Source organism: Falco cherrug, chromosome 12 (genome assembly GCF_023634085.1).
Source record: "Falco cherrug isolate bFalChe1 chromosome 12, bFalChe1.pri, whole genome shotgun sequence".
NCBI classification, from domain to species: Eukaryota; Metazoa; Chordata; class Aves; order Falconiformes; family Falconidae; genus Falco; species Falco cherrug.
This window is the reverse complement of record NC_073708.1, coordinates 32,045,266-32,067,338: the sequence shown is the minus strand read 5'-3', so window position 1 is coordinate 32,067,338 and position 22,073 is coordinate 32,045,266. Positions and strand designations below refer to the sequence as shown.

At 39.0% G+C, this 22,073-nt stretch overlaps 1 protein-coding gene across 4 annotated transcripts in view; it reads right to left on the bottom strand.

Annotated features, from left to right (window-relative positions):
* The window catches only part of PATJ (PATJ crumbs cell polarity complex component), a 157,191-nt gene that overhangs the window by 21,538 nt on the left and 113,580 nt on the right, over nucleotides 1-22,073 (bottom strand). For all 4 annotated transcript variants that reach the window (XM_055724501.1, XM_055724504.1, XM_055724502.1 and 1 more), the window contains exons 31-34: nucleotides 19,213-19,305; nucleotides 14,594-14,665; nucleotides 13,948-14,065; nucleotides 13,208-13,341 (exon numbers count right to left, since the gene is read on the bottom strand). In XM_055724501.1, the coding sequence (XP_055580476.1) occupies nucleotides 13,208-13,341; nucleotides 13,948-14,065; nucleotides 14,594-14,665; nucleotides 19,213-19,305 (417 nt within the window). The remainder of the gene's footprint in view (nucleotides 1-13,207; nucleotides 13,342-13,947; nucleotides 14,066-14,593; nucleotides 14,666-19,212; nucleotides 19,306-22,073) is intronic.

Here is a 22,073-nt window from a genome sequence, read left to right as displayed (position 1 = left end):
CAGCAGTATGTGAACTCAGTGTGAACCGTTGTATTAATATAGTCTACTTTTTATGATATTATTTAAAACCAGATTCTTTGGAGCTATGAATATTTTTAGGGACTTGGCATAGATCTCAGCTTTAAGCAAGAACTGAATGCCTTGTGGTAAATAGCGCTGGTTAAATCTGTAAGAAATGAAATCCAGAAGAAACGAACAATGGCAAATGTTAGTTTATTACTGAGGTTGGAAAATGTAGGCAGTGGCAGATGTAGCTTCAGGGAAGGTTTCAGTGATTTAATCTTATTGCCAGCAATAGATGTCCCCAAAGAAAAAGCACTACAAAGAACATACTGTTCTCTTGCTGGTGCTTTCCCTTTGCATTGTTCTGGTTTGTTTCTTTTTTTCCCCTCCTGAAACAAATAGGTGAACATCCTGCTACAGCACTTCAGCCACAGTCCTGACAGCTAGCAGGATGGGACACTTCACTGTGCAAAATGTGCTCCCCCTCCCCTCTCCAATGTCACCAGCAAACACCCAGCCTCAGAGCAGAACCGGCTTTACTACAAACTCTAAAATGGTTCTGGATAAATATGTGGTGATTTTCAATTAGACATGTAGGTATCGGATAACCCGTTCTCAGACAAATATAGCCTCCAAAACAGCTACGGTTGTGAAGCTCCTTCACCGGTTTGATGTACAAGTCAAAGAGGAGACTTTCCGCAGCATTTGCAACAAAAGGCAGCGAGGTCAGCAGCGTGTGAGCCCCGCTGTGCACCGCCTTCCTGGAGCAGGAGCAGGAAATAGCTGCTGGGGTAGAACAAAGTACCTTCATGTTTTGAAAACACTGTTAGATACTACATCTCTCATCACCAAGTTAACTACCCCCCCCTCCATGTTGCCTGGCAGTCCTTTCCCAGCACACATGGTGCATGTTGAACAGAAAGAAAACTCAAATGCCCTTAAGCTAACGCTCTGATCAAGACAACATTGAGCACATTATTCTCTTTCATTCCCACTACACCTTATTTAATGATGTGGACTTGTACCTACAGCCACTCCGCTGCTGCTGGAGCACAGCACCACTGTCACAGGCTTTCCCTTTGATACATATACACCAATCACTGAAAAAAGCCTGAAGGATTTTAATCACAAATGGATTACAACTGATACAAACATCCCAGATGGAGGAAAAAAGATTTCAATCTACATAAATGAAGGCAAAATACTATGAGCTGTGTACCAAGGTAATTAAGAAAATCAAAAGAACAATCTGATTAAAAAAAAATTATATATATATACACCCCACTGGCAGCTGCAGGGTTTTCTTGAAATAACTGAAGCAGCTATTGCCAGGGGAACAGAGTATCATGCATGTCCATCTCAGCAGCATTGCCGAAATCCTCTGCTATGTGTCTTAGATCTTCTCTCAGTTGTGGGGTTTTGGCTGTTGTGGGGGGGGTTTGGGGGGTTACCTTTGTTTTAAAAATGATCATGTAACTCTAAGTCAATACAACAGACTTTTGCCTGGGTAAAAGCCAGGAGGGTGACAGTGATGTATATTTTTTCACCTGAGGCTGATCATGGGTAACTTTGACAAAAAGCTGAGTCTGTGGTTTAGAACTTCCACAGCACACTTCACTTTTAGTTTTTTAAACGCTTTACAAAGGAAGGCATTTAGAAGCGGCCAGTGAGATAACACAAAATATCAACCAGCTTGTTCAGACAGCATCATTCAACGAGGACACACTAGGGCAGTGGATGAACATGAGGTTTGGTAGAAAAAACAGCAATATGACCATGTAACAGCAGACTGGGCATGTACACAAGTGGTCAAATCAAACACTTTCAGACTGTATCTAATGTGACATTTCCTAACCTCTGAGCAAGGGGCTTTCAATCACATTTCTTTAAGTTTGTTTTCCATCTGCAGTCGCTTTAAAAATGGTCAACAAACTGCAGTTACCAGCTTCTCCTAGTAATGCATTATTAAATGTAAAACTGCACATACCTAAAGGTCAGATTCAGGAACCACCAAATGTTATCAGTTTGAATAATCTGCATCATCTATTTAAAAAGGCAACAATCCAGTATTACACTGTGGTTCCTGCATGTGTTAGAAGCCAGACCTAGAACTAGAAATATATATGGCATGAAAAGGTACATTCCTGTTCAGTTTATGCCTACCCCGAAGAAGGAAACACCTTGCTGACTTGCCAAAGCACTGTTTTTCTTAACTATCTTAGTGTAGTTGAATCAAGTGTATCAAATCAATTTAAACCAGAATGAATCAATGTGTCCATGATGTACTGTAAAGATTTTTAAATAGGCCATAAGCATAAATATGAGAGTCTTACCTTCCTTAGTCTGTAAACTATGATAAACAGACATCTTTCCTCCGATACCTCTGGGATCAGCTTAAAGTACATTTAACTCAGAAGTACATTTAACTCAGATCTTTTTTTCACCGGATCTAGTGGGATCTGGATAAGACTCTGTCAGTTTTGATCATCCATGACAAATCACTAAAACCAAACTACTGATGCTGAACTTTTAAAATTATATCACTATTTTAAAGATGTTTACAAAGTAACAAGATGTAATGTCATACCACAGCCATCTAAGCCCTAATCTGCAATGACTCTATTGACATGCTACAGATTTAAGCTGTAAGACTGCTCAGTGCCTCAGAAAAAAAAACAAACCACCTAGGGTCTATAGCGACTAAAACAATGCACAGCATTTATTTAAAGGATAAGTTTTGGTTACTGAATGTCTGAAGCTCCTGCTCACTAGCTTCAAATTCAGTTGCATGCTTGTTATCTCTAGAAGACAAGGTCTAAAATAGCTCAAAACCCATCAGTCAAGAGGCAGGAAGGGAAAGTGGCGTCAGTGTTCAACTAGAGGTTGTGAATTTATGGTGGCTCTGGACAGATTTTCACTCCCAGCCCTCCCCATCTCTTTTCACTACCAGTTTCATATAGATTATGGCACTCCATGATACAGCTTGGCAGAGCTGCAAAAACTGTTGGTGCAGAAGGGGGAAATAAAAACATTCTCATATCAAGAATACAGTTGTTTAAAGAAAGATACCCAGCTGCTGAAAGCACATAATTCATAAGGTTTACAAATCCATTCAACAAACCAGAGCTTTAATCTTTGTATATTTTGACAAAGAATAGTCTGAGACTCTTATACAAATTGGGAATTAATGCAAAGTTGAACATTTCTTGTATGGGATGGAAAGATGCAGAACACAAACCAGGGCATGCAAACAGCTTTTTTCCATGCTAAACAAAGCCCATGCTTGCAGGTGTAAACTTAAGACTATCTGACCATGAAAACAGTGAAAGACCAAGTAGAAGGGGATTTGTCTGCTGCCACTGAGGTTGCTGTCCTGGGCTGATTAATATTTGTATTGAAGGGCCTGCAGTCCAACGAAATGAATCTGAATGTACTGATACTATCTATACTGCATGGCTAGAAAAATCACCCACAAGCCAGAACAGTTCCCAAGGATGGCAAGAGCATACCTGGTTTGTATACAGTGTGCACCAAATCTGTTAACAAGCAGTAATGCTTACCAAGCCTGCCACACAGTATATCAGATGGTATTTTGTAAGGTTCTGATGTGAGCTGTGGGACAGCTACAGCCCTCTTGCTTTATCAAAACACCACGGTGACTGCACAGTCTTCTTGAGCTAAGGGAAGGTGCACAAGTAACAACTCTCACACTGACTCTGACAAAATGAGGTTTTGGCTGTGGAAGAAAAGGCAGGCAAGTAGAAGAGTTTATGGGGCCTCTTGGTTGACACCCTGAAGAAAAACATTGGTACAGAGCGAATGACTACCAAACAGTGAGGGCAAGACAACCTTACAGAAATCAGCACCCTGTCTAAGAATCCACTTATGGAAAACAGAACTTGTAAAACGCACACAGAGTGATCTACACTGCATTGCTCTCTACCTGAGGGAAGGGAACAGCCCTGAACTCTCAGGGAATCAGATCTCAACTCCCACCCCAAGCTGTGGATATTTTTCCTGTTTGATTTATTACAACTTCTGAGACCCGTTAGGGGAAGAATATCATACTCACCCATCAGCTGAGAGCACAAATAGAAATGCTAATGTTAAGAATTAAATTCAGTAAGACTGACAGCTTAATCTTTGTATCTTAAATGTCAAGAGCTGGTATGGCAGAGACCCCAGGCAATGACCACATAGCACCGTCTTGATGGAGCCTTTGGGAGAAAGGTGGTAAAGTCAGCTTCCTATTCAGGAAAATCAATGACCAAGCGAACCTTAAAAGCCTGCAGGACCATAAACAGTGGTGAGAAAGTCTCACAAGCTGTCTGGCTTAAGGCTAGGACTGCTCACACATTTTCTGAAAGTTTATAGCTTCTGAGCCAGTCTCTCTAGCATTTTTTGTATGCAGCTGTTCTTCAGAAGGACAAGCAGCAGCTTTCAATGCAGGTGCACTTTGCCACTGAAAATCAGCCCCCAGACTGTTATTCACAAATGCTGGGAGTAGAAGGCAGGCCAGTAAAAGGACACAAGACATCAAGAAGGCTCAAACATTAAGTACCATGGATATTTCAATGAAGTTCTATCATATGGGAAAAGGTGGATTAGCATGCAAGAAGGGAGATTTCAGAAGAACTGGAACAGAGAAATCCCCATATACCCAGTGTTGGCTGGATTAGACAAGGAGAAAGATCTGAATTTTGGTAGAGGCTTCTTGCATAGTACTGAATAGTCCTTAACTACTGCAGATCATTCATAACAAGCTATTTCTTTACCTGAGCTAATATTAACTTTGCTTTGAGTTTATCTCTGCTGTGCTATTTCAGGCTATGAGATCCAGCCATTATTTTGATAGGATCAAAGGCGCTTCACAGAAGGAAGGCGAACTGTTACACATTGAAAACTGCAAGAATTGTCAGCACAGAATGACACCGGGTAAGGTATTCAGTAAGGAACTAGTTGCTTGAAAATCCCAGACCACGTTTTCCAAGACGTGCATTTTGAGGCAGTAATCATTAGACCAAAAATCCCCCAAACAGTCCTCAGAGTAGAAACCAGATCCACAGCTCTGCCCTCTAGTTACAAGGTTACCTCTACCACCAGAGCATTGCCAGCCTTTTGTCCCGGATCAAAGGATCATTACAGAGGGAAAAGGTGCCTGTCTCTCAGAAGAGACACTTCCGAGCACACACAGACAACAATGCTGAAAGTCCAGATCAAAACAGAGACACCAGAATTTTGGGAACCCATGTGGCTGGGCAGTGCTAGAAAGCTGGCAGGGCAAACCGTTGGAGTTACATGAATTTTATGTGCCTGTACCTCTGTTTCATCTGTAGTTAGGTGAACAAATCTTACCACTAACCATAACTATGTATTTGGTGTAAGAAAGGAAGCTTTCTGCATGGATTAGAATACTTTCCTAAGGAAGCAAAAAAGTAAGCTACATATAAAACAACGTTCAGGAAAATACGTTTTCTGATTTAGTTGACAAGTTGTGTTTTCCTAGGCTAATATTACACATTTCCAACAAATTTCCTACATAGCTACAAATGTTATACTAAATTAGTGTTTATTAAAGATAATAAAGCTACAAAGGTTTTTGCTGACTGTAGGATTAGAGATTTATCTCTTTCTCAGGGTAAGTACAATATCAGTAGTTATTTCCTTTTCAACTTTTATAATAGTTTGTCCAGAGTAGTAAAATTGTCATTTCATTTTTATAGGCTGGCTCACAGATAAAGTAGAAATCAACTAGTTGCACAGTGTGTTTCACTGAAGAATTAGCCCTGTGTAAGAATCCCTCAGTAGTTAAATCCAGCTGCTGGTTACTTGTAGACAGAGGAAATTACAAAAGTTATGTTATGATCTATGATCTTCCATTTGCAGATCTAAATGGAATCTAAAAGATAACGGTTCAGCCACAAAAGCTGAAGGTCAGCTCCAAGCAAATCACTTGACTTCTTAAAGGGGTTTATCTAATGCATCGTGCTGCATATTCCTCCTTCTAACACTCAAATATTTTGCAATTGCTAGCATTCACAAACCATTAACAGGCACCTCAAATCCTAAGCCAAACACTACTGTAATAAAACAGGCTATATAATGTAAAAATGTATTACCGTGTTAATGTAAAAATGCTTTGCATTGCATGATACTGAAAAACTTCTCTACTCAAGGTCAAAACAAAAGGTCTGTTTCCCATTTAAGAACAAGCCCTTGCAAGAGATGGTGTTCACTTGCCAACTTCCATAAAAAAGATTAATCCACAATATCAATATGAATATAATTTTTCATACTAAAATACAGATTTATTTTAAGGAAGTGGATAATATTTGTATTACATTTTATAGGCCCCTATAGTTACATCTGGACCTTATTTATTTAAATTTTATTCAGCTTGCATAATATTTTTGCTTACAGTTATATTCTCTAAGATCAGAAAAGCTCAAACCTGAAAATTCAATGGCACTATTCATTAACATTCCTTCAGTCTGCAGTCATAGACATTTGCAAGCTCTCCTTTGATTCTGAAATAATAAAACTAAGGTAATAAGATGTTTAGTGTAAAAATATATGACTTAAGTCAGAATGATAAAGAGCTATGTTTCTATGAATCACATGCCAAAGCAAACCAAAGTTTTTCAAAAAGTATACATGCTCATTTTAGAGGGAATAATAAAACACAGAACTACATATTAAAATGTTAACTCTCTCACTCTCATTATTTTATGAAATAAAAAAAATATGAAAATTTACCGTGTACCGTGCATAACACAGGTTATAAAGGCTGCATGAGATCCTGAATGCATATGACACAAGAGGCCAAAAGCCAGTACTTTCAACTAGCTGCAAGCAAGATACTGCTGAAGTCCATTCCGACATGTCCTACTGCTTTTGTATATTGTTAGCTTAGATTTTATGGTTGATATATGCTCCTGGAAGACACCAACTTTTTCAAGCAAGGCACTGCTACACAAGCTAGCTATACAGTCAGCTAAACCCTTGCCAAAGATCCATCAAATACATGATTTGCAAAACTTACTACTCCGATTCCTATTTGTGATAACTCCTGTATAAAGCAGTTTGGGTTTTTTCATGCTGTTGTAAGCTAATATCCTGGGATTATGATGAATCCACCAACTTCATTTTAACATTATCCAACCAAGAGTCAAAGCAATTCCTCACAATTTCAAGCTAACTGCATTTACCACTGTCATTAAATTGCCTTCTGTTTTATAAATGTGGGTGACGGTGAAGAAGTGATTGCATTTTTTTTTTCTTCCAGCCACAAACTTTTCCTCTCCAATACCCAAGCCATGATTAAAAACTTAGGACCTCTATTACCATTTTTCATTCTATTGTTCCATTCATTGTGCAATAGACTTAATAGCAACAGTATCTATAGCCAATATATTGCTGAAACCCTCCCGAGGCCAATATCTTGCTTTTCATTTGTAGTTACAAGTTAAGCATGTTCCACTAAAACAGTTTCGGTCTTAGCTGCACTTGACAACTGTCTACAAAGTCACTCAGACTTCGACTGTCTGTAACTGATGAAGTTATTTTTACCTGAATCTAAATATAACTGAGGTGGGAGGGAGGGAAGAAAGCTTAACCAAGGGAGCACCTGTTTGTTTAGTAACACAGAAGTCACATCAGTCCTCCTGTTTAGGTAGGTCCCCACTGCTGACTGCAGCATTGCACAAGACAGAGATATCAGACTAGGCTTTGGTATTAGTAACAGCCTGCTCTTGGCAGTGAGGAGATCCTAGCAGGGTAATTAGCCCTCACAGCTCCAGGGGCAAACACTGGGTCTTGAAGAGCTGCAATTTAAAGTCACAGTTTTCTTGAATATTCCTTTGCCCTTCCTTAACAGATGGGATTTATGCAAGGTATGACTCACCTGCACTGACAGAATGAATCTAAATATTCTTCTGTCAAACCGCATCCCCACCATCATGAAGCTCCCCCCGCTCCGCCGCAAGCCAGAAAGCCTTCTGGGCTAACCGAGGTGGTTAGAAAAGCTTCTTCCTCTCCGACTCCAGCGTTACCAGCTCTCACACCAACTAGTGTTAGCTGAGTGCAGGCATATTCTGTTACTTTTTGGAGCACTGCTAAAGTGTTCCAGCTCCCTGGCTTTGTGGATCACTTTATTTTACAGATGGAGTACCTTAAAGTTTGTTAATTGCCTTAAAAATGCTTTTTATTAAAGTCAGCTGAAAGCAAAAGTAAAAAGAAAATAATTATTTACCAAACTCAAAGTAGATAACCCAGTATAAAAATTCTGCATAAGAGGTTTGCTGTCATTGACAATAAAACACACACCAGATACAATATGCTGCTTTCCTTCCTTTCTACGTAAAGTTCAAATAATGACCGCCTCCTAGCTACTCCACCTCCAAAGACCCTCTAAGGTTACTACTCCTGCAATCTGTTTTTCTTTTATACCATAGGCGCCCCTTCAGTATTTAACGGTGATTTTTCAAACCACAGCTGAGCCTCTGCACTCCCCTCCCAGAATTTTCTAACTCTGCCTGAGGGAAATGTCCCTGTACCAGCTTCTACCAGTGTTGAAACCGGTGAATCCCCTCCAGCATGTCTGAGCATCTTAGTCACCCAGGCAGCAAATACAGAGTCAATAACTATGAGTAATCAACTCAACCATTACTAAATTATTCAGCTGGAAGCAAAACAGTGCTCCCACCTACTAAGAAAATGTTTGTATCCTAGAGTGATGCTTTTAGCATGTCCTGCCAAGAATAAAATCCCTGTAAACTGACAATCCTGTTTTACAGAAAATGGCTCATTGCAAGTCGCTAACTGGACAAGACATCACAGCATTCACGATAATGGGGTTTGGATGATTTAACCCCACATGCCATCTGGAGGAGTACCAGGACATCTTTTTTTAAACAATTCCTTGATGCCCTGTTTTGAGACGTTTTACGAAGAAAATCTCACAGAAACTTCCTCGCAGAAGTTTCCGAGGAAAAAGCTCATTACTTTAACTTATTTGCCTTGAAACAACTTATGCAGAATACAATGAATCAAAAGCAGAATAACTGAGGAACATTTCCTAAATTTACGGTGAATAGCTGGACTATCTGGTGCTGCGAGTCCTGTATCCTGAAAGGCCAGTTATTCGTCCCAGACCCGTAAGGTTCCAGCCTGTGCAGCCTTGGGCCAGCTCGCCATGCCAATGCTGCCACGAACGTCCAAAGTCTGAAAGCTGAACTCTACGTCTAAGAGTCACAGCTCGTCCAGGCGCAGCACTGGCAGCCCAAGCACGACGGTCCTGCCCCGTGTGCTGGGGGCTGCAGCGCCTGCGGCGCTCAGAGCTGCACCACAGGCATTGCCCAAACAGGTCTGCCGCATTCACGTATCCCGGGTGTCTTGCAGCTGGAGCAGCTCATGCGCCCTGGGAGCACCGGCAGCTGCCGAGTGACAATGACACCCCTGTCAGGTTTATGGCTGCTATTAGCAGTGGTGGAGCTGACAAGCATTTATATACAGTTCAGCAACCGGAGGGACAACAGGGCAGGATGGTGTCCTGGGGAGCAGAGTAGAGCCTCAAAGATCGTTTTGGGATGTTTCTGAAACCACTTTTTTTTTTTTTTCTTTCTTTTTTTTTTTTTTAAATTCCCACTCTGAGGTTACTTTTACAAGTTTGATTGGACTACAACCAAAAAAAAAAAATCTTCTTACAAATTGAAAGCCCTGTACTTCAGCCAGCTCCACTCTGCAGTTTAATTGCTTTAAAGCAGAGGTCATGTGTTGTGTTCTCTCAGCGGTACATGGGAAGGTGAAATGAAAGACAGTAAAGAAAAAAATAAAAATAAAAATCATCCCTTAGAATGAAATGAAATAGGACTGCTTAAGGGCTATAGCAGTCTAAAGATCAACAACATGAAGACAACTCTCAACAACAATCCTTCCTTCCTCATGCCTTTTCTATAAGCACATCTTTTCAGTTGATGCTAATCTGCTTCCCCCTAAGCACACAGCCACTAGTCCCTGCTTATAATACATGCAACTTGAAAGCTTTTGCCAGTTTAAGGGGATGGTCATCTTCTCAACAAAAAACATTTCACAGGTGTTAAGACATCACTTTCCAACCTCCTGAGCAGATCCACCTCTCTGCTCACAGGCTGTAATCTTCAGGTCTCTACTTGGCAATTTCTGATGAGATTCCTAAGGTTATGACTTAAAAGTTGCACCCCATACTTCATTTTGAAGCAGTGCATCCCTTTAGTGGGCTGCCAAATTTATTATTCCAAAAGCAGGACTGTACATCATGTATTTAAGAAAGATCCAAAATATTCTGAAGTGAGCTTTCCCATCACATGTGAGCTGGTGGTATGCATCAGCGTTGACTGCCAGCACTCAGATAAGCATTTTTAGATCAAGTACATTTTAATACCACACAGATGAGGCCCTTATACTCATCATAGCTACCTTTGACTTGACAAGTTCTACCAAGGAGCAGTCTCCCTGTATACCCCATACTGACAAATTACTTCTGAGATTCTAGGAACCAGAGTTCATATCCCTCTTCATTTTGTAGGCATTTACACATCTGCACAGGTATGAAATAAAAGATATCCTAGTAGAAAAAGGAGGAAGAAATGGGTGCTCATACTTTGTTTTCTCAAAGGACAAAAATTTAAAAGAAAAAGTCTCTGCAGCTGTGCGGTGCACAGACACTGCTCCCACAGATTCACCCCTATTCTGCCAGGCCTTTCCCTGTCCCTGATGGAGCACATTTCCATGATCCCATCAGGGCATCTCACCTCTCATCTGTGTGCACCATCTGAACGACAGGACTACAAAAGACAGCATATCTGCTTGAAGCCTGCAGAGACAGGCTACAAAGGGTGCTACTCCCATTCTTTCTGACTTTGATCTGACAATTTCTGTTTCAAAAATAGTTAAAAAAACAAACCCAAACTGCTGAAGCCAATTATAGCTTCATTTTAATTTCTCTGCACTGCAGAAAACAGTGGATCTTGGAGACATCATTTCTGCCACACAAAAAGACCTTCAGAACTGATGAACTTCTATGCCACATAAGCATAACACATACACAAGCAGTGATGCTGTAAGTCTTTTTTTTTTTTCTTTTTAAAAATACAAAAGATGTCGATCTATCTAACTGAGTTAAAAACAAATGATGGCAAGAGAAGACACATCACTCAGCTCCATGTGCTTATTTTGTTATAACTCCTCTCTAATCCATGAAACTCAGGAAGACAGAAACTTTCCTACAGTCCTGAGCTGTATTTTCTTTTACTCCTCCTCACTGTGTTATGTAAACTTCATTTCAACTCTAACAAAAGCTTTTCTGACTTCATGGCAAAAAAGGAAGGCATCAAAATATTTTGAGGGAGATCAGTAGTACAAAGTAGACAGAGCAATGATGATCCCACCAGCTAGAGACTCAGCCCTGAGTACCTGCTCTGAGAAGAAGCGTTTGCATGCATCGTTTTGGATAAGCAAGTTATGGAGAATCCCCAAGAGGGTCTCTGCACAAGATAAGCTTAGATAGTAGTCTCACAAAAGCAACTCATTTCCTTTGAAACAACATTGCTTGCCTTTGAACAAGCAAATTCAGAAATACCAAAAGCACAGGGAATCATTTTGGTAAGTCCTGTAATGTGAGGATCAAAAATGTGGGAAGTCAGACCTCCCTCCCTTTGTGAATTTCAGTTCCTGCAATCAAGTACATGCATTTTAAAAATAAATTCCTAGGAGGACACTTTAATGAATAAACTAATGAAAGTATAATACTTAGCCAAAACCATTTATTCAATTTAAAGAATAAAATCCTTTGCATATTTCTCATCTGATATTTATATTTATAATTTTCATTTATTTATATTAAAATTTCATGAAAGACATGTACCAGATTCCATCTGACAGATCGCCATGTATTACTTCCAAATTCCAGTTAAATGAAAAAGCAAGAGAGATGACTAATGCTGAATTTCTTATTTGAATTTACTCAACACTGAGGCGTTTGACAAAAAAGGGGACTGGGCACAAAACAGTGCATGACCGGACAGACTGGAAACCATACAGGCTGATTTAAGCCTTCAGCATAACTCAGATCTATCTCCATGTGAAGCACAGTAATGCATCCAAACTCTACATAATCGGACACTTAGATAAATGGGACCAAAAGCTGAACCTTTTCCAGTGTCAGCTTTAATACTGTAAAAGATACAGGCTACATTCTGCAAAACAACACTCTCTTCTTCCTTTCAACTTCCTTGGTTTTTTTTTCTTTTTTTTCTTGCTCTGGAAAAAGATTACTACATTGCAACTGCCTGTAGCTGCTGACACTCACAGTACTTCATTGCTTATGATGCACCAACATGATATTTTCAGGAACAACTGCATGTAACAGAGCAGCTCTATTGCCTTAAGTGTCTCTGCAGCAGAGGATTCAGCAGAATCCAGTAAAGACATCTCTGCAGCAGACTTGTTATCTGAAGAGAACTAAATTTGACATTTAAAAAAACCAATCTGACATTCTGTTACACTGTTGCATAGCATCTCTTAGATGGAAAGTGGAGTGGAAACCACAACAACAAAGGCAGAGAAGGGTTAGCATAACTAACTTGATGAGTTTACACTTCAACTGACACATTTTAATTTAGCGGAAGATAATGTTTTTAAAAGCAGCAGAGCCAAGAGCAAGATTGAGCAAAAAGACACAAAAACCAGTAAAAGATTACCTTTGCTTTAGTTCTGTTCAGCAAGGACTTTTGCTGGCAAGCAGATACATCGTGGTTTGTTTAAACAGCTAGGTAGCATTTATACTCTCAAGATGGAGGTGTTAACCTTGCTGAAGTAGCTTTAACTCCGTGTCATTAATTTCTAGTCCAACCATTCTGGTAACTTACCTTCTTGAAACTCTTAATTCACAATGGTTAAGAAAAGACCACATATTTGTAAACTGACCATAGCAGAGAGCACTACTGAAACACAAACCTTTGAATTTAAACAGGGACAGAAAACAACTGATCTCATACAAGGCAAAATTATCAATTTGTTGTTGGATATTGAAGTTGCTGGTTTCTCCTCCCTGTACTGAATAATTAGAGCAATTACAGATCATTGCATCATTAGTTTCTATGTTTTCCTTGTCTTTGTCTCCTACTCTTCAACAGAGACAGTAAATATTAGTTTAACAGAAACTCACCAGTGGGGTGTCTTTCCCTCCGACAATGCTGAGTCCTAGGCCTGACCGACCCTTAGATATCTCTATAGTCATCTCCTGCCCTGGAACTATAGGGCATGTTGCTGGATCCACAGGCAAAGGAAGTGGAAAGACAGCTAAGAACATGAAAAGATAAAGAAGTCAGTCACTCTATTCAATGAGAAAATGAAAACAATCAAAGGAATTGTATGAGAGCAACTAATTAAGCTCTTGTATTTTGGTCTTCACCTTTACCAATCTAAATTGAACTAGATGACTACTCTGAGTCACTTCTGAAGTCCCTAAATGAGAATGACATGACTTCTGGGAGTAAATGTTCAGAGTAAACGTCTGGGAGAACATCTCATTCAGTTATAACCTACACAATTCAGATCATGATGGTAAGGTGTATTCCATTCAGGACAGATAAGGCCATGTTCCAGCACCATGGAATGGACAAGATGTCCCAGACTACCCTTCCTTCTATTTTAATTAAAAAGAAGAATAACAGCTTTGTATGTAAAAGTCAAGAAGAACAAGCAAAGGGACCTTCAAGCTCTCAAAAACCATAAAATGAGAGAAAAATACAAACAATTTATAAAATAACTTAAAATAATAGGTCATTAGATGTTCAAAGAAAAAAGTCTCAGAGAAAGTTATCTGGAAAAAAATTTTAAAAAATTGATCCTGGGTTAAGGTACTAAATATACACTATACTGGTGGAAAAAGTAACTGGTTCATACTACGGCTCGTGACTTCTCCCTCCGGAGAAAGATAAGTAGGTGCTGGCACCAGGGGTATCTCTTTTAAGTTGGCTGCTACTTTTCTTGAAGTTTTGGATTGTTTGATCTGATTGAGGACCTAGAAACAAAGCAGAAGCAAAAGAGATCAGTTATCAATCACAGAAAGGCATGTTATATGGACATTATCATTAGCTGTTGATTACCATACCTGACTAAATCCTCTAAGTCAACAGAAGTGAAACAAGCAATATGCATAGATGAACTGAAAAGATTCTCTTCATAAATAAACAGAAAATCATGATGACTGGATAACTGTGCTTCCAGAAATACTCATGAAGGAAGTAGGGACAGGAATATACCTTTCTCAGTTGTGCCTCTCATACCAAATAACATAGGTTTGTTGTTGCTTTTTTTGTTTGGTTGACGTTTTTTTTTTTTTACTTTTAAGCAGCAAAGAACATCCTTGACATTAGCCTGTGTGATTATTTCCATGTACTTACAGAGAAGGAAGTAATTTTTCAAGTTTCCACCAATAAAATTACTTTAGTGTCTCCTCAGTTAACCCCTTCCCCCCATAAATCACCCAGTCTTCAACTAGATCAAGTTCCAAGAACCCCATCTTATTGGTTAACATAAACACATATACATTTTCCGGCGGTTGCTCCTCTATTTCCTGCTGATCTGCCACCACTGGTTTGTCAGGTTTACATTTCACATCCTAAAAAGTCAAAAAAGAAAGTGAGGTATATTGAAAATGTCTCATTAGCTTAAATAAATTATCCTCCAAAACTCAACATGATGATTCTAGGCAAGCGCAGCGATATTTTTTTCACTCAAGTACATTTGTAGCACAACACAAGGCTGAAACCCAGAACTTGGAAGAGGAAAAGCTAGTATGAATACAGGGAATACCAGGGATTATTAAAAACATGCCCAATTTTGAGGGGATTTTTTTGGAGGAGATTATCACACATGGTCTATGTTGTTCCTGAGTAATATGAAGCTCTAAAGAAGAAGGAAGTGTGTACTCTGGGGCGGCTGGGACAGCAATACCCATGCTGTGTGGAAAGGTGCAGGTACCCGTGTGCCCAGCCTCTAGCACACAGGTAGCTGTACAGAGCCTTTGGTGCCTACAGCAGGAAGGAATCTGAAGTCATCTGTTCTCTTCTTCCCTCTCCCTTCTTTGGTAGTCCTCAGCAACACTGCGCATACTGCCAGCACTTAAATAAAGTAACTGTTTAAAATGCATCATCCAGCTTAATTAATAATATCTCAAACAATGGCACTTCAATCATGGGCTCCATTTGTATCCTAATTGTTTTCCATATCCTTGCAATACACTAAAAAGTATTTTTTCTCTCCTACTTCTACAACTGCTTCCAGACAGTGAAACAATGTCCTCCCTTTGTTAGCTCTTAGCCAAATTTCGGCCACTTTGATCACAGTATTAGTTAGTTATCTTACCCCATGTTATAAAAAACTGATAAAGCCTAGGTTTCAGAAAAGCTGAGTACCAACTTCAAAAGATAACAGAGATATTCTGCATCTCAAAAGAATTTCTAATTAAGATGACAATTCGTACTTTAAAAAAAATACACATAAATCAAATTTTAGATAACTGAACTTGAAAATACTGGCCTTGTTCCCTGGAGTTCTATTACGTCAAATTGTGACAAGCCCTCCAGGCTCCGCCACCCCCCCCGGCCTTCGCATTTTTTTCCTGCATTTTTCTCCAAGCTTACTGTAACTATTATCCAAATGGGCAACAAGAAAAAAAAAATAAAGCAGAGATGTCATCATATTATCAGAGGTGTCAAGGGAGAAATGGGAAGACTGCTTTGTCATTTTGGGACAGATTGTTTTAATGAGCAACGAAAAATTATTTCATGCGTCCTGTTTTCATTCTGATATGTGACTAAAATCTGAAACTTCATCTTGTACATCAAGTAAGCACCATGCATCACCTTTAAATCTCTCTAATCTTCTTCTTTTAACTCAGACTATGCCAAAGGAACCTAAATTAAAAGATTTCCAGCCCCTCAAGCACTGAATTGTAGACTCAGCATCTGTCATAAGCCTGAGACCCAACTGGTTTAATCTAATTCAATTCCCTCAAATGCATCCAAAAGCATTTCTGCGAAGCCACTCCTCTTTGCCAGCACTTCAAGGACATGTTTTCTGCTTGTGGTAAAGATGGATTATTGTTCCAAGTTCAAATCTTTTAAGGAAAATGAATCCATTCTCACACATCAAACATCAGTTTAATTATCCCTCCTACAGCACAGTGGATTACGTACATGCTCTTCCAGGACACTAATGATGGAAGATGCTTCAGAGCACAGACAATGACTGCTCAAGCCACTTTCACCTTTGTGAAGTTAAAAGTTTCAAGAACATCTCAAAACCCCATATATCAATTCTTTTCCAACAATGTCTTATGGAAAGCAAGATAGCTACAGTCCTCAGAAACCCACAACCTTCTAGCAGGCCACCTCAAATGTCAGCTAATAAGCATGCAGACTTTGCCTAACACTTCCACTGGCTCCAGTTCAGAAATAAAGTTGTTTTCTTTCCTGTCTCTTATCATTGAAGTCTACAATTGTGTCCACTATATAACTTTATAATTTTTAAAGTGATGAAGTGACAACAAAAAGTATCTTGGGAGAGACTGAAAAATTTGTCAGCAACCAATGAATAGCGAATTATGTGAATTTTTAATTTATTTTTTTTTTTTTTTTTACAGCTGTCACTTGGTGAGACATCTTGCTTATGCTTTGAGTTGTACGTACTTGTGGAAGATCTCTGCTGATAAACACATACTTTTTATTTACTCAGTGAACCTGATCTTACTTGATGACTTTCACATTCCTGATTTCTCTTGACATATGACTGAGAAATTAATTAACCATGGTGAACTGGCATTAGGCTCTAGTAGCAACCATCATGCTATGAAAAATACGGCATTGTTTTCTTTTGCCTCAACAGTCACTAAAAGACTGCAAGAGAAATCTCTTTTCCTCAGAATAATGAGCTGTCTTGTGCTGCACTGCAGTGTCAAAGTCTCAATGTCAATAGGACTACAAACCCATTTCCTTCTGATCAGAAGGGGCTGATGACATCCATCAACACTTACAAAAGTAAGATACACTTAGAAATATTTGCCATGTAGTTTTAAAATCCTGATTGAAAGGATACTCTGAAATTATGAAACTGGCTTTCACCATTACTTTTCATCCATTTATGCCTCTAAACCAAGGGCTGGCGCAACTGAAGGCATTATGGAATGAACAGTTGGACCTATACGTATTTGAATACTTCCCTAAATCCACCTCCTACCTAGCCCTTAATTTTTCAGTATCTATTTATCTAATGGAAAAGTCTGTGAGTCACCTCTAAGTGAGTACCCACTGAGTGAAGGCAGGGCTATGCAGCAGCCAGAAGAGTGACCCAGCTGCCTCCTGGTCTCCCCTGTGACCCAAGACAGCTCACTTCCCCTCAGTGCCGCAGTGGGGATAATACTGGCCTGCTGAATAAAGCTTTTTGAATTACAGAGATAAAAAGTAAACTGCAGCAGCCAGCTGCTGTTACATGAACAATTTAAGTGGAAAGATAAGATAACTTGGTATGGACAGTGGCAAAGAAAAACTAAGTACTACACTGATGTTCACCTCACCTAGAGGCTCTCAACAAATCTATGCCTTTGTCTTCTCTTACCTTTCTGCCATTGCTCTGTTCCGGACAACTCTTAGCACCAACGCCATATCTGTTTCTATTTTTAACTTTCAGTCAAAAATACTGTAACTTCTACCCTTTGGCTCCACAGGTCTCTTCTTTCTTGCCTCAAGTTTGAAAAGAAGCTGCCAATATATTCTGGGTTCCCTGTTGTTCCAGCAGCATCTTCCCTCCACACCTATCTTTGATTTTTGCAAAATTTTTTCTTCTCTGTTACACTGGCGCTTCCTCTAATACCTTTCAAAAAGCTGCATAGCACAGTATCCTACACCAAGACTTCTTTTTTGTACATTTTATATATTTTTATCCACTTCAGTCTTTGAGTAATTTTTCATGTTACCTTGTAATCTCTCAACAGTTTCTTGCCAAATTGAGCAAGAACAGCAATAAAACTAGGTGAATTACACCTGTAAACACATACAATAAAACTCTGATTCATTTATATTCCAGCCCATCAAAAGAGTATTCTGCACAAGGCTACTAAATACAAATAACTCAACTTTTTTGTAATCCATTAGTAACACAAACCAATCCATTTAACATGAGTGGTTAGTTCTGCTGCTTGAATAGCACGTAACACTTCCTAACTCTTGGAGTTCATAGACATTAATTAAACAGTTACTAGCTATAGAACATTATGTATATTCAATTCATATTTGAGAAACCCAGGACACTCTTTGCAAAATACATTATGGTGCAGGAAGAAGACATCTAGGAATAAAAAATATCCAGAAACATCCAGTTTCCTTGTGCTGAGGACAGCACACACAAACTGTACATACACAGCCAACGCACTCCTTGAAAAAAGGACTAGGCTGTTGGACAAAAAGACTGTCTCAGCAAATGTTATGTACGTCTGTTAGTCACTCTTCAGCATGTTTAGTAGTTTTCCATTTTACACTTTTAACATAGAGTCCAAAAAAGAGACTAGAACTATACCCCGAAGGATTTTCAGATTTCTGATAATGCAGAATCCTGACATACTAAACAACAAAAAACTTCATCTGCATCAATGAGAAGTTCAGTATTTATTACAGTGCAGACTGACAGTACCACATTAAACCAGAAGTTATGGGCTTGATGTAGAAATTACTGAGAGTAACTCTATAGCTGTGTTATTCAGGAGGCAAGACTAGATTATGATAATAGACATTTTGGCCTTAGAATTTATGAAGCTATGAATATAAATAAGAAAATGATTTACAGACCACACTTTCTTCTGAAGTTTGTCACAAATGGATGGCAAGAGTGGAAACTCAATCCCCTCACTGACAAAGAACTCGAGAGGGCCAAAATACTACATATAAACTCTTATCTCAATATTTTAATGAATTATACTGACTGCTTATTTCATGTAAACAGTCTATGTATGTAAAACTAAGAGCTTGATTCTGCTCTTACATGTACTGGATTTTATTTGACAGAAGTGTGCTGTAATACTCCAACACAAAGGCGGAAAGAAAACAAATCCAGGCAATAAGCCTCCATTTTCTAAGCTCTACTCATCATTAAATATCACTTGAAGTCACTTACAGCTTTGTTGGATTCCTCATCAGTCAAACTTTTCATGACAACTTCCAAACTCGGGTCTTCTTCGCTGCTTGCAGGTTCAGTGCCACCATGATCCTGGTAGGAAGGATTGGTAAGAGTTTTTAAACAGAGTTATGAAACCCCATAATAGCTAAAGAAAAAAATCAGACAATTTTACCTTTTCTTTTGTTTTTCTAAACAAGTTGCAGCATGAAAAAGTAAAAAGATCCATAATTAAAGCATCCTAATGTCAGAAGACAAATGAGTGATACAAGTTTTGAAAGACAGACTTTGGTCTCCACTTGGCCAGCCTGAAGCACCACATGGTAATCCAATAGTAGCACTTAGGTGCAGATCTTGGTCAACTTTCAAGGCCAGACTAATCCCTATCAACTGTGAAAACTGCTGAGTTTGTACTAAGACACCTTCTCCAGACTTCTGTCGAGAGGGAGTCTCACACATGCTCAGCACATTAAAGGAAGCCCAGTTTCTTACATACAATCTGAACAGGCTGGTAGCAGCAGGACTGAGTGCTCCACCCTGGAGGAATCCCTAAAGCCAATGCTGCTCTTGGCTAGAGCACATGGCCACCAAGCTCACAAGCCGGCACTGGAACACAGTCCTTAACTTGAAGTGCAAATGTAGCCTCAGGATTCAGGTACTTCTCTACACATTACTGTGAGAATACTGTGAATGACATCCAATGACAACTACTGGAGAACCAGCAAACAAAGGTAGTAGCCCAAAAGACATAAGTATTTTCACCAAGCTGTGCTCCAGAACTTTCCCCTGCATGATGCTTTTCTCTTTCTATTAAGGATTCCCAACAAAAATGACCCCTGAAACGTACATTAGCACCATACTAAGTAGAAAAGCTTGTCCGATCAGAATTTTCTTGTATTTTCTCTAGATAACAATTAGCATGTATTTAAGCAGCATACATTGCAAGAAAAATTATTTCCCTCTGACAATTCAAGTTAAAATACATAGGAAATGGCATCTTTTCAGGGAAAACATTAAGTTAGAATTTAAAGGTTAGAGTACCACTACTTTGGTTACATGTAAAATTTAATGTCTTAATTCTTCTTCCCTTTTTTAAACCAACCAGGTCCTGAAATTGAAAAAATTTAATCTATTACTTTGATTTACACTTAAGCCTTTGATCCAGATTTGGAGCTGTTATCTCTTGCAAAGCAAAACAGACTACATGCAAGAAATCAAATTTCAAGCTCTTCAGTCCTAGAAGCAAAATTATTTCTGAATCTTCATTAGATATTTTACCTTTAAGCACAATGAAAATTACACAAATGTTTTGACCAGCACTTGAGCAGGTAAAGCACCTCTTCATTTGTACAAAAGCTCACTCTGTTCAGTTGCAACAAAATATCTCATTCTGTGGCTTTCTGATGAACGAAACTTTTAAAAAAAGATATATTACAATAACTAGTATTTAATATACTTTGCTTCTGGTGGCTTGCCCACAGTATTACACAACAGCATAAGTCCCTTACCCTGTCCTGCAACTCCATGCAATGAAGCAAGACCCTATTTTAAGGCATTTACTGTATCACTTTCCATATTAAAATACCTTAATGAAAATAAAGGGATAAGATGAAGAAAATTAACACAATAGTACATGGCATCCCGACATTCTGTTATACTAGCCAGGCTGTATAATGTGAGCTGACAAGTTTCTTGTACAGCGTATGTAACACACAATGTTAAATATCTATTTGGTATTTCAAAGATATTTGAAGATATAATTTCAATATGTAATGCACAATGTCAGTTTTGTTTTGCTTCATTTAAAGACAGGAACAGCTGACACAGAAAAGCAATCTAAATTTCTATACAGCAACAGTATCTTCTGGTTACATTTATTTTACGTAATAAAAGATACTAGCTAGAAGTAAAAAGGTGCATCTACTTCTAAAACAGACACAACATAAATAGTAAGAGCTTGCCATTAATGTATGAAACTTAACCCACAAGCATCTACACCTCTAAATGCAAACGTTGCAGTGGCTGAGTACTTTGCCTTCCACATGCTGACAGGGTCTAATTACAGTCATTTGACCACAGAACAAAGCTTTGTCGTTCATCCTGAAGACACAAATAATAAACAAAGCTGCAAACAAATGCAGGTATTAAAGAGTCAACAAAAATAAAATGACCTTGGGCTCTGTAAATTGTAGAGTAATCTGCAATCTACCAGCTGCACCTGGGACATGCTATTTTTATGGAGGAGAGAACGAAATGCCAAAGCACTGTCCAAAAGATTATTTGGATCCAAAGAAAAACTAGGCACTTCTTGCATTGTACAGTACTATGCCTGTATGGAAGCAGCCATCAGTGGCAATATAATCTGGAAAGCAATAGCAAGTGTGCGAACAGGAGATTCATCCAGCATCACCTAGCGTAGACCAGTACTGTGGGATCACAGTAATGCTTACTGAAATACCAGGAGTTCAATGCACATGAATTTATCAATTCAAGGCAAGACTCATCCCCAATTTAATTATAAAACATCTTTTGCTTTATTAGCTCAAATAGAAATAGAATTAAAAAGCAACAGCAAGCCTAACTATGTACTTTATCTAGAAAATTTAGTTACATCATATCGAGATGTCAAAATGATAACAATGTGGTGACACTGCAGGGATTCATGGTGCACAAGAGAGCAATTAGTCTACACTGAGGTTGAGACAGCAACTATAATGAAGAAAAACATTGGTAACATTACCACACTGAGGAAGTTTTTGCATTGGAAGATGGCATGCTACCACACTGTGCACTAGAGCTCACTGCTTAAACAGCCATCATCCAAAGCTGGGGCACAGGAGTCATCCAAAGCTGGGGCACAG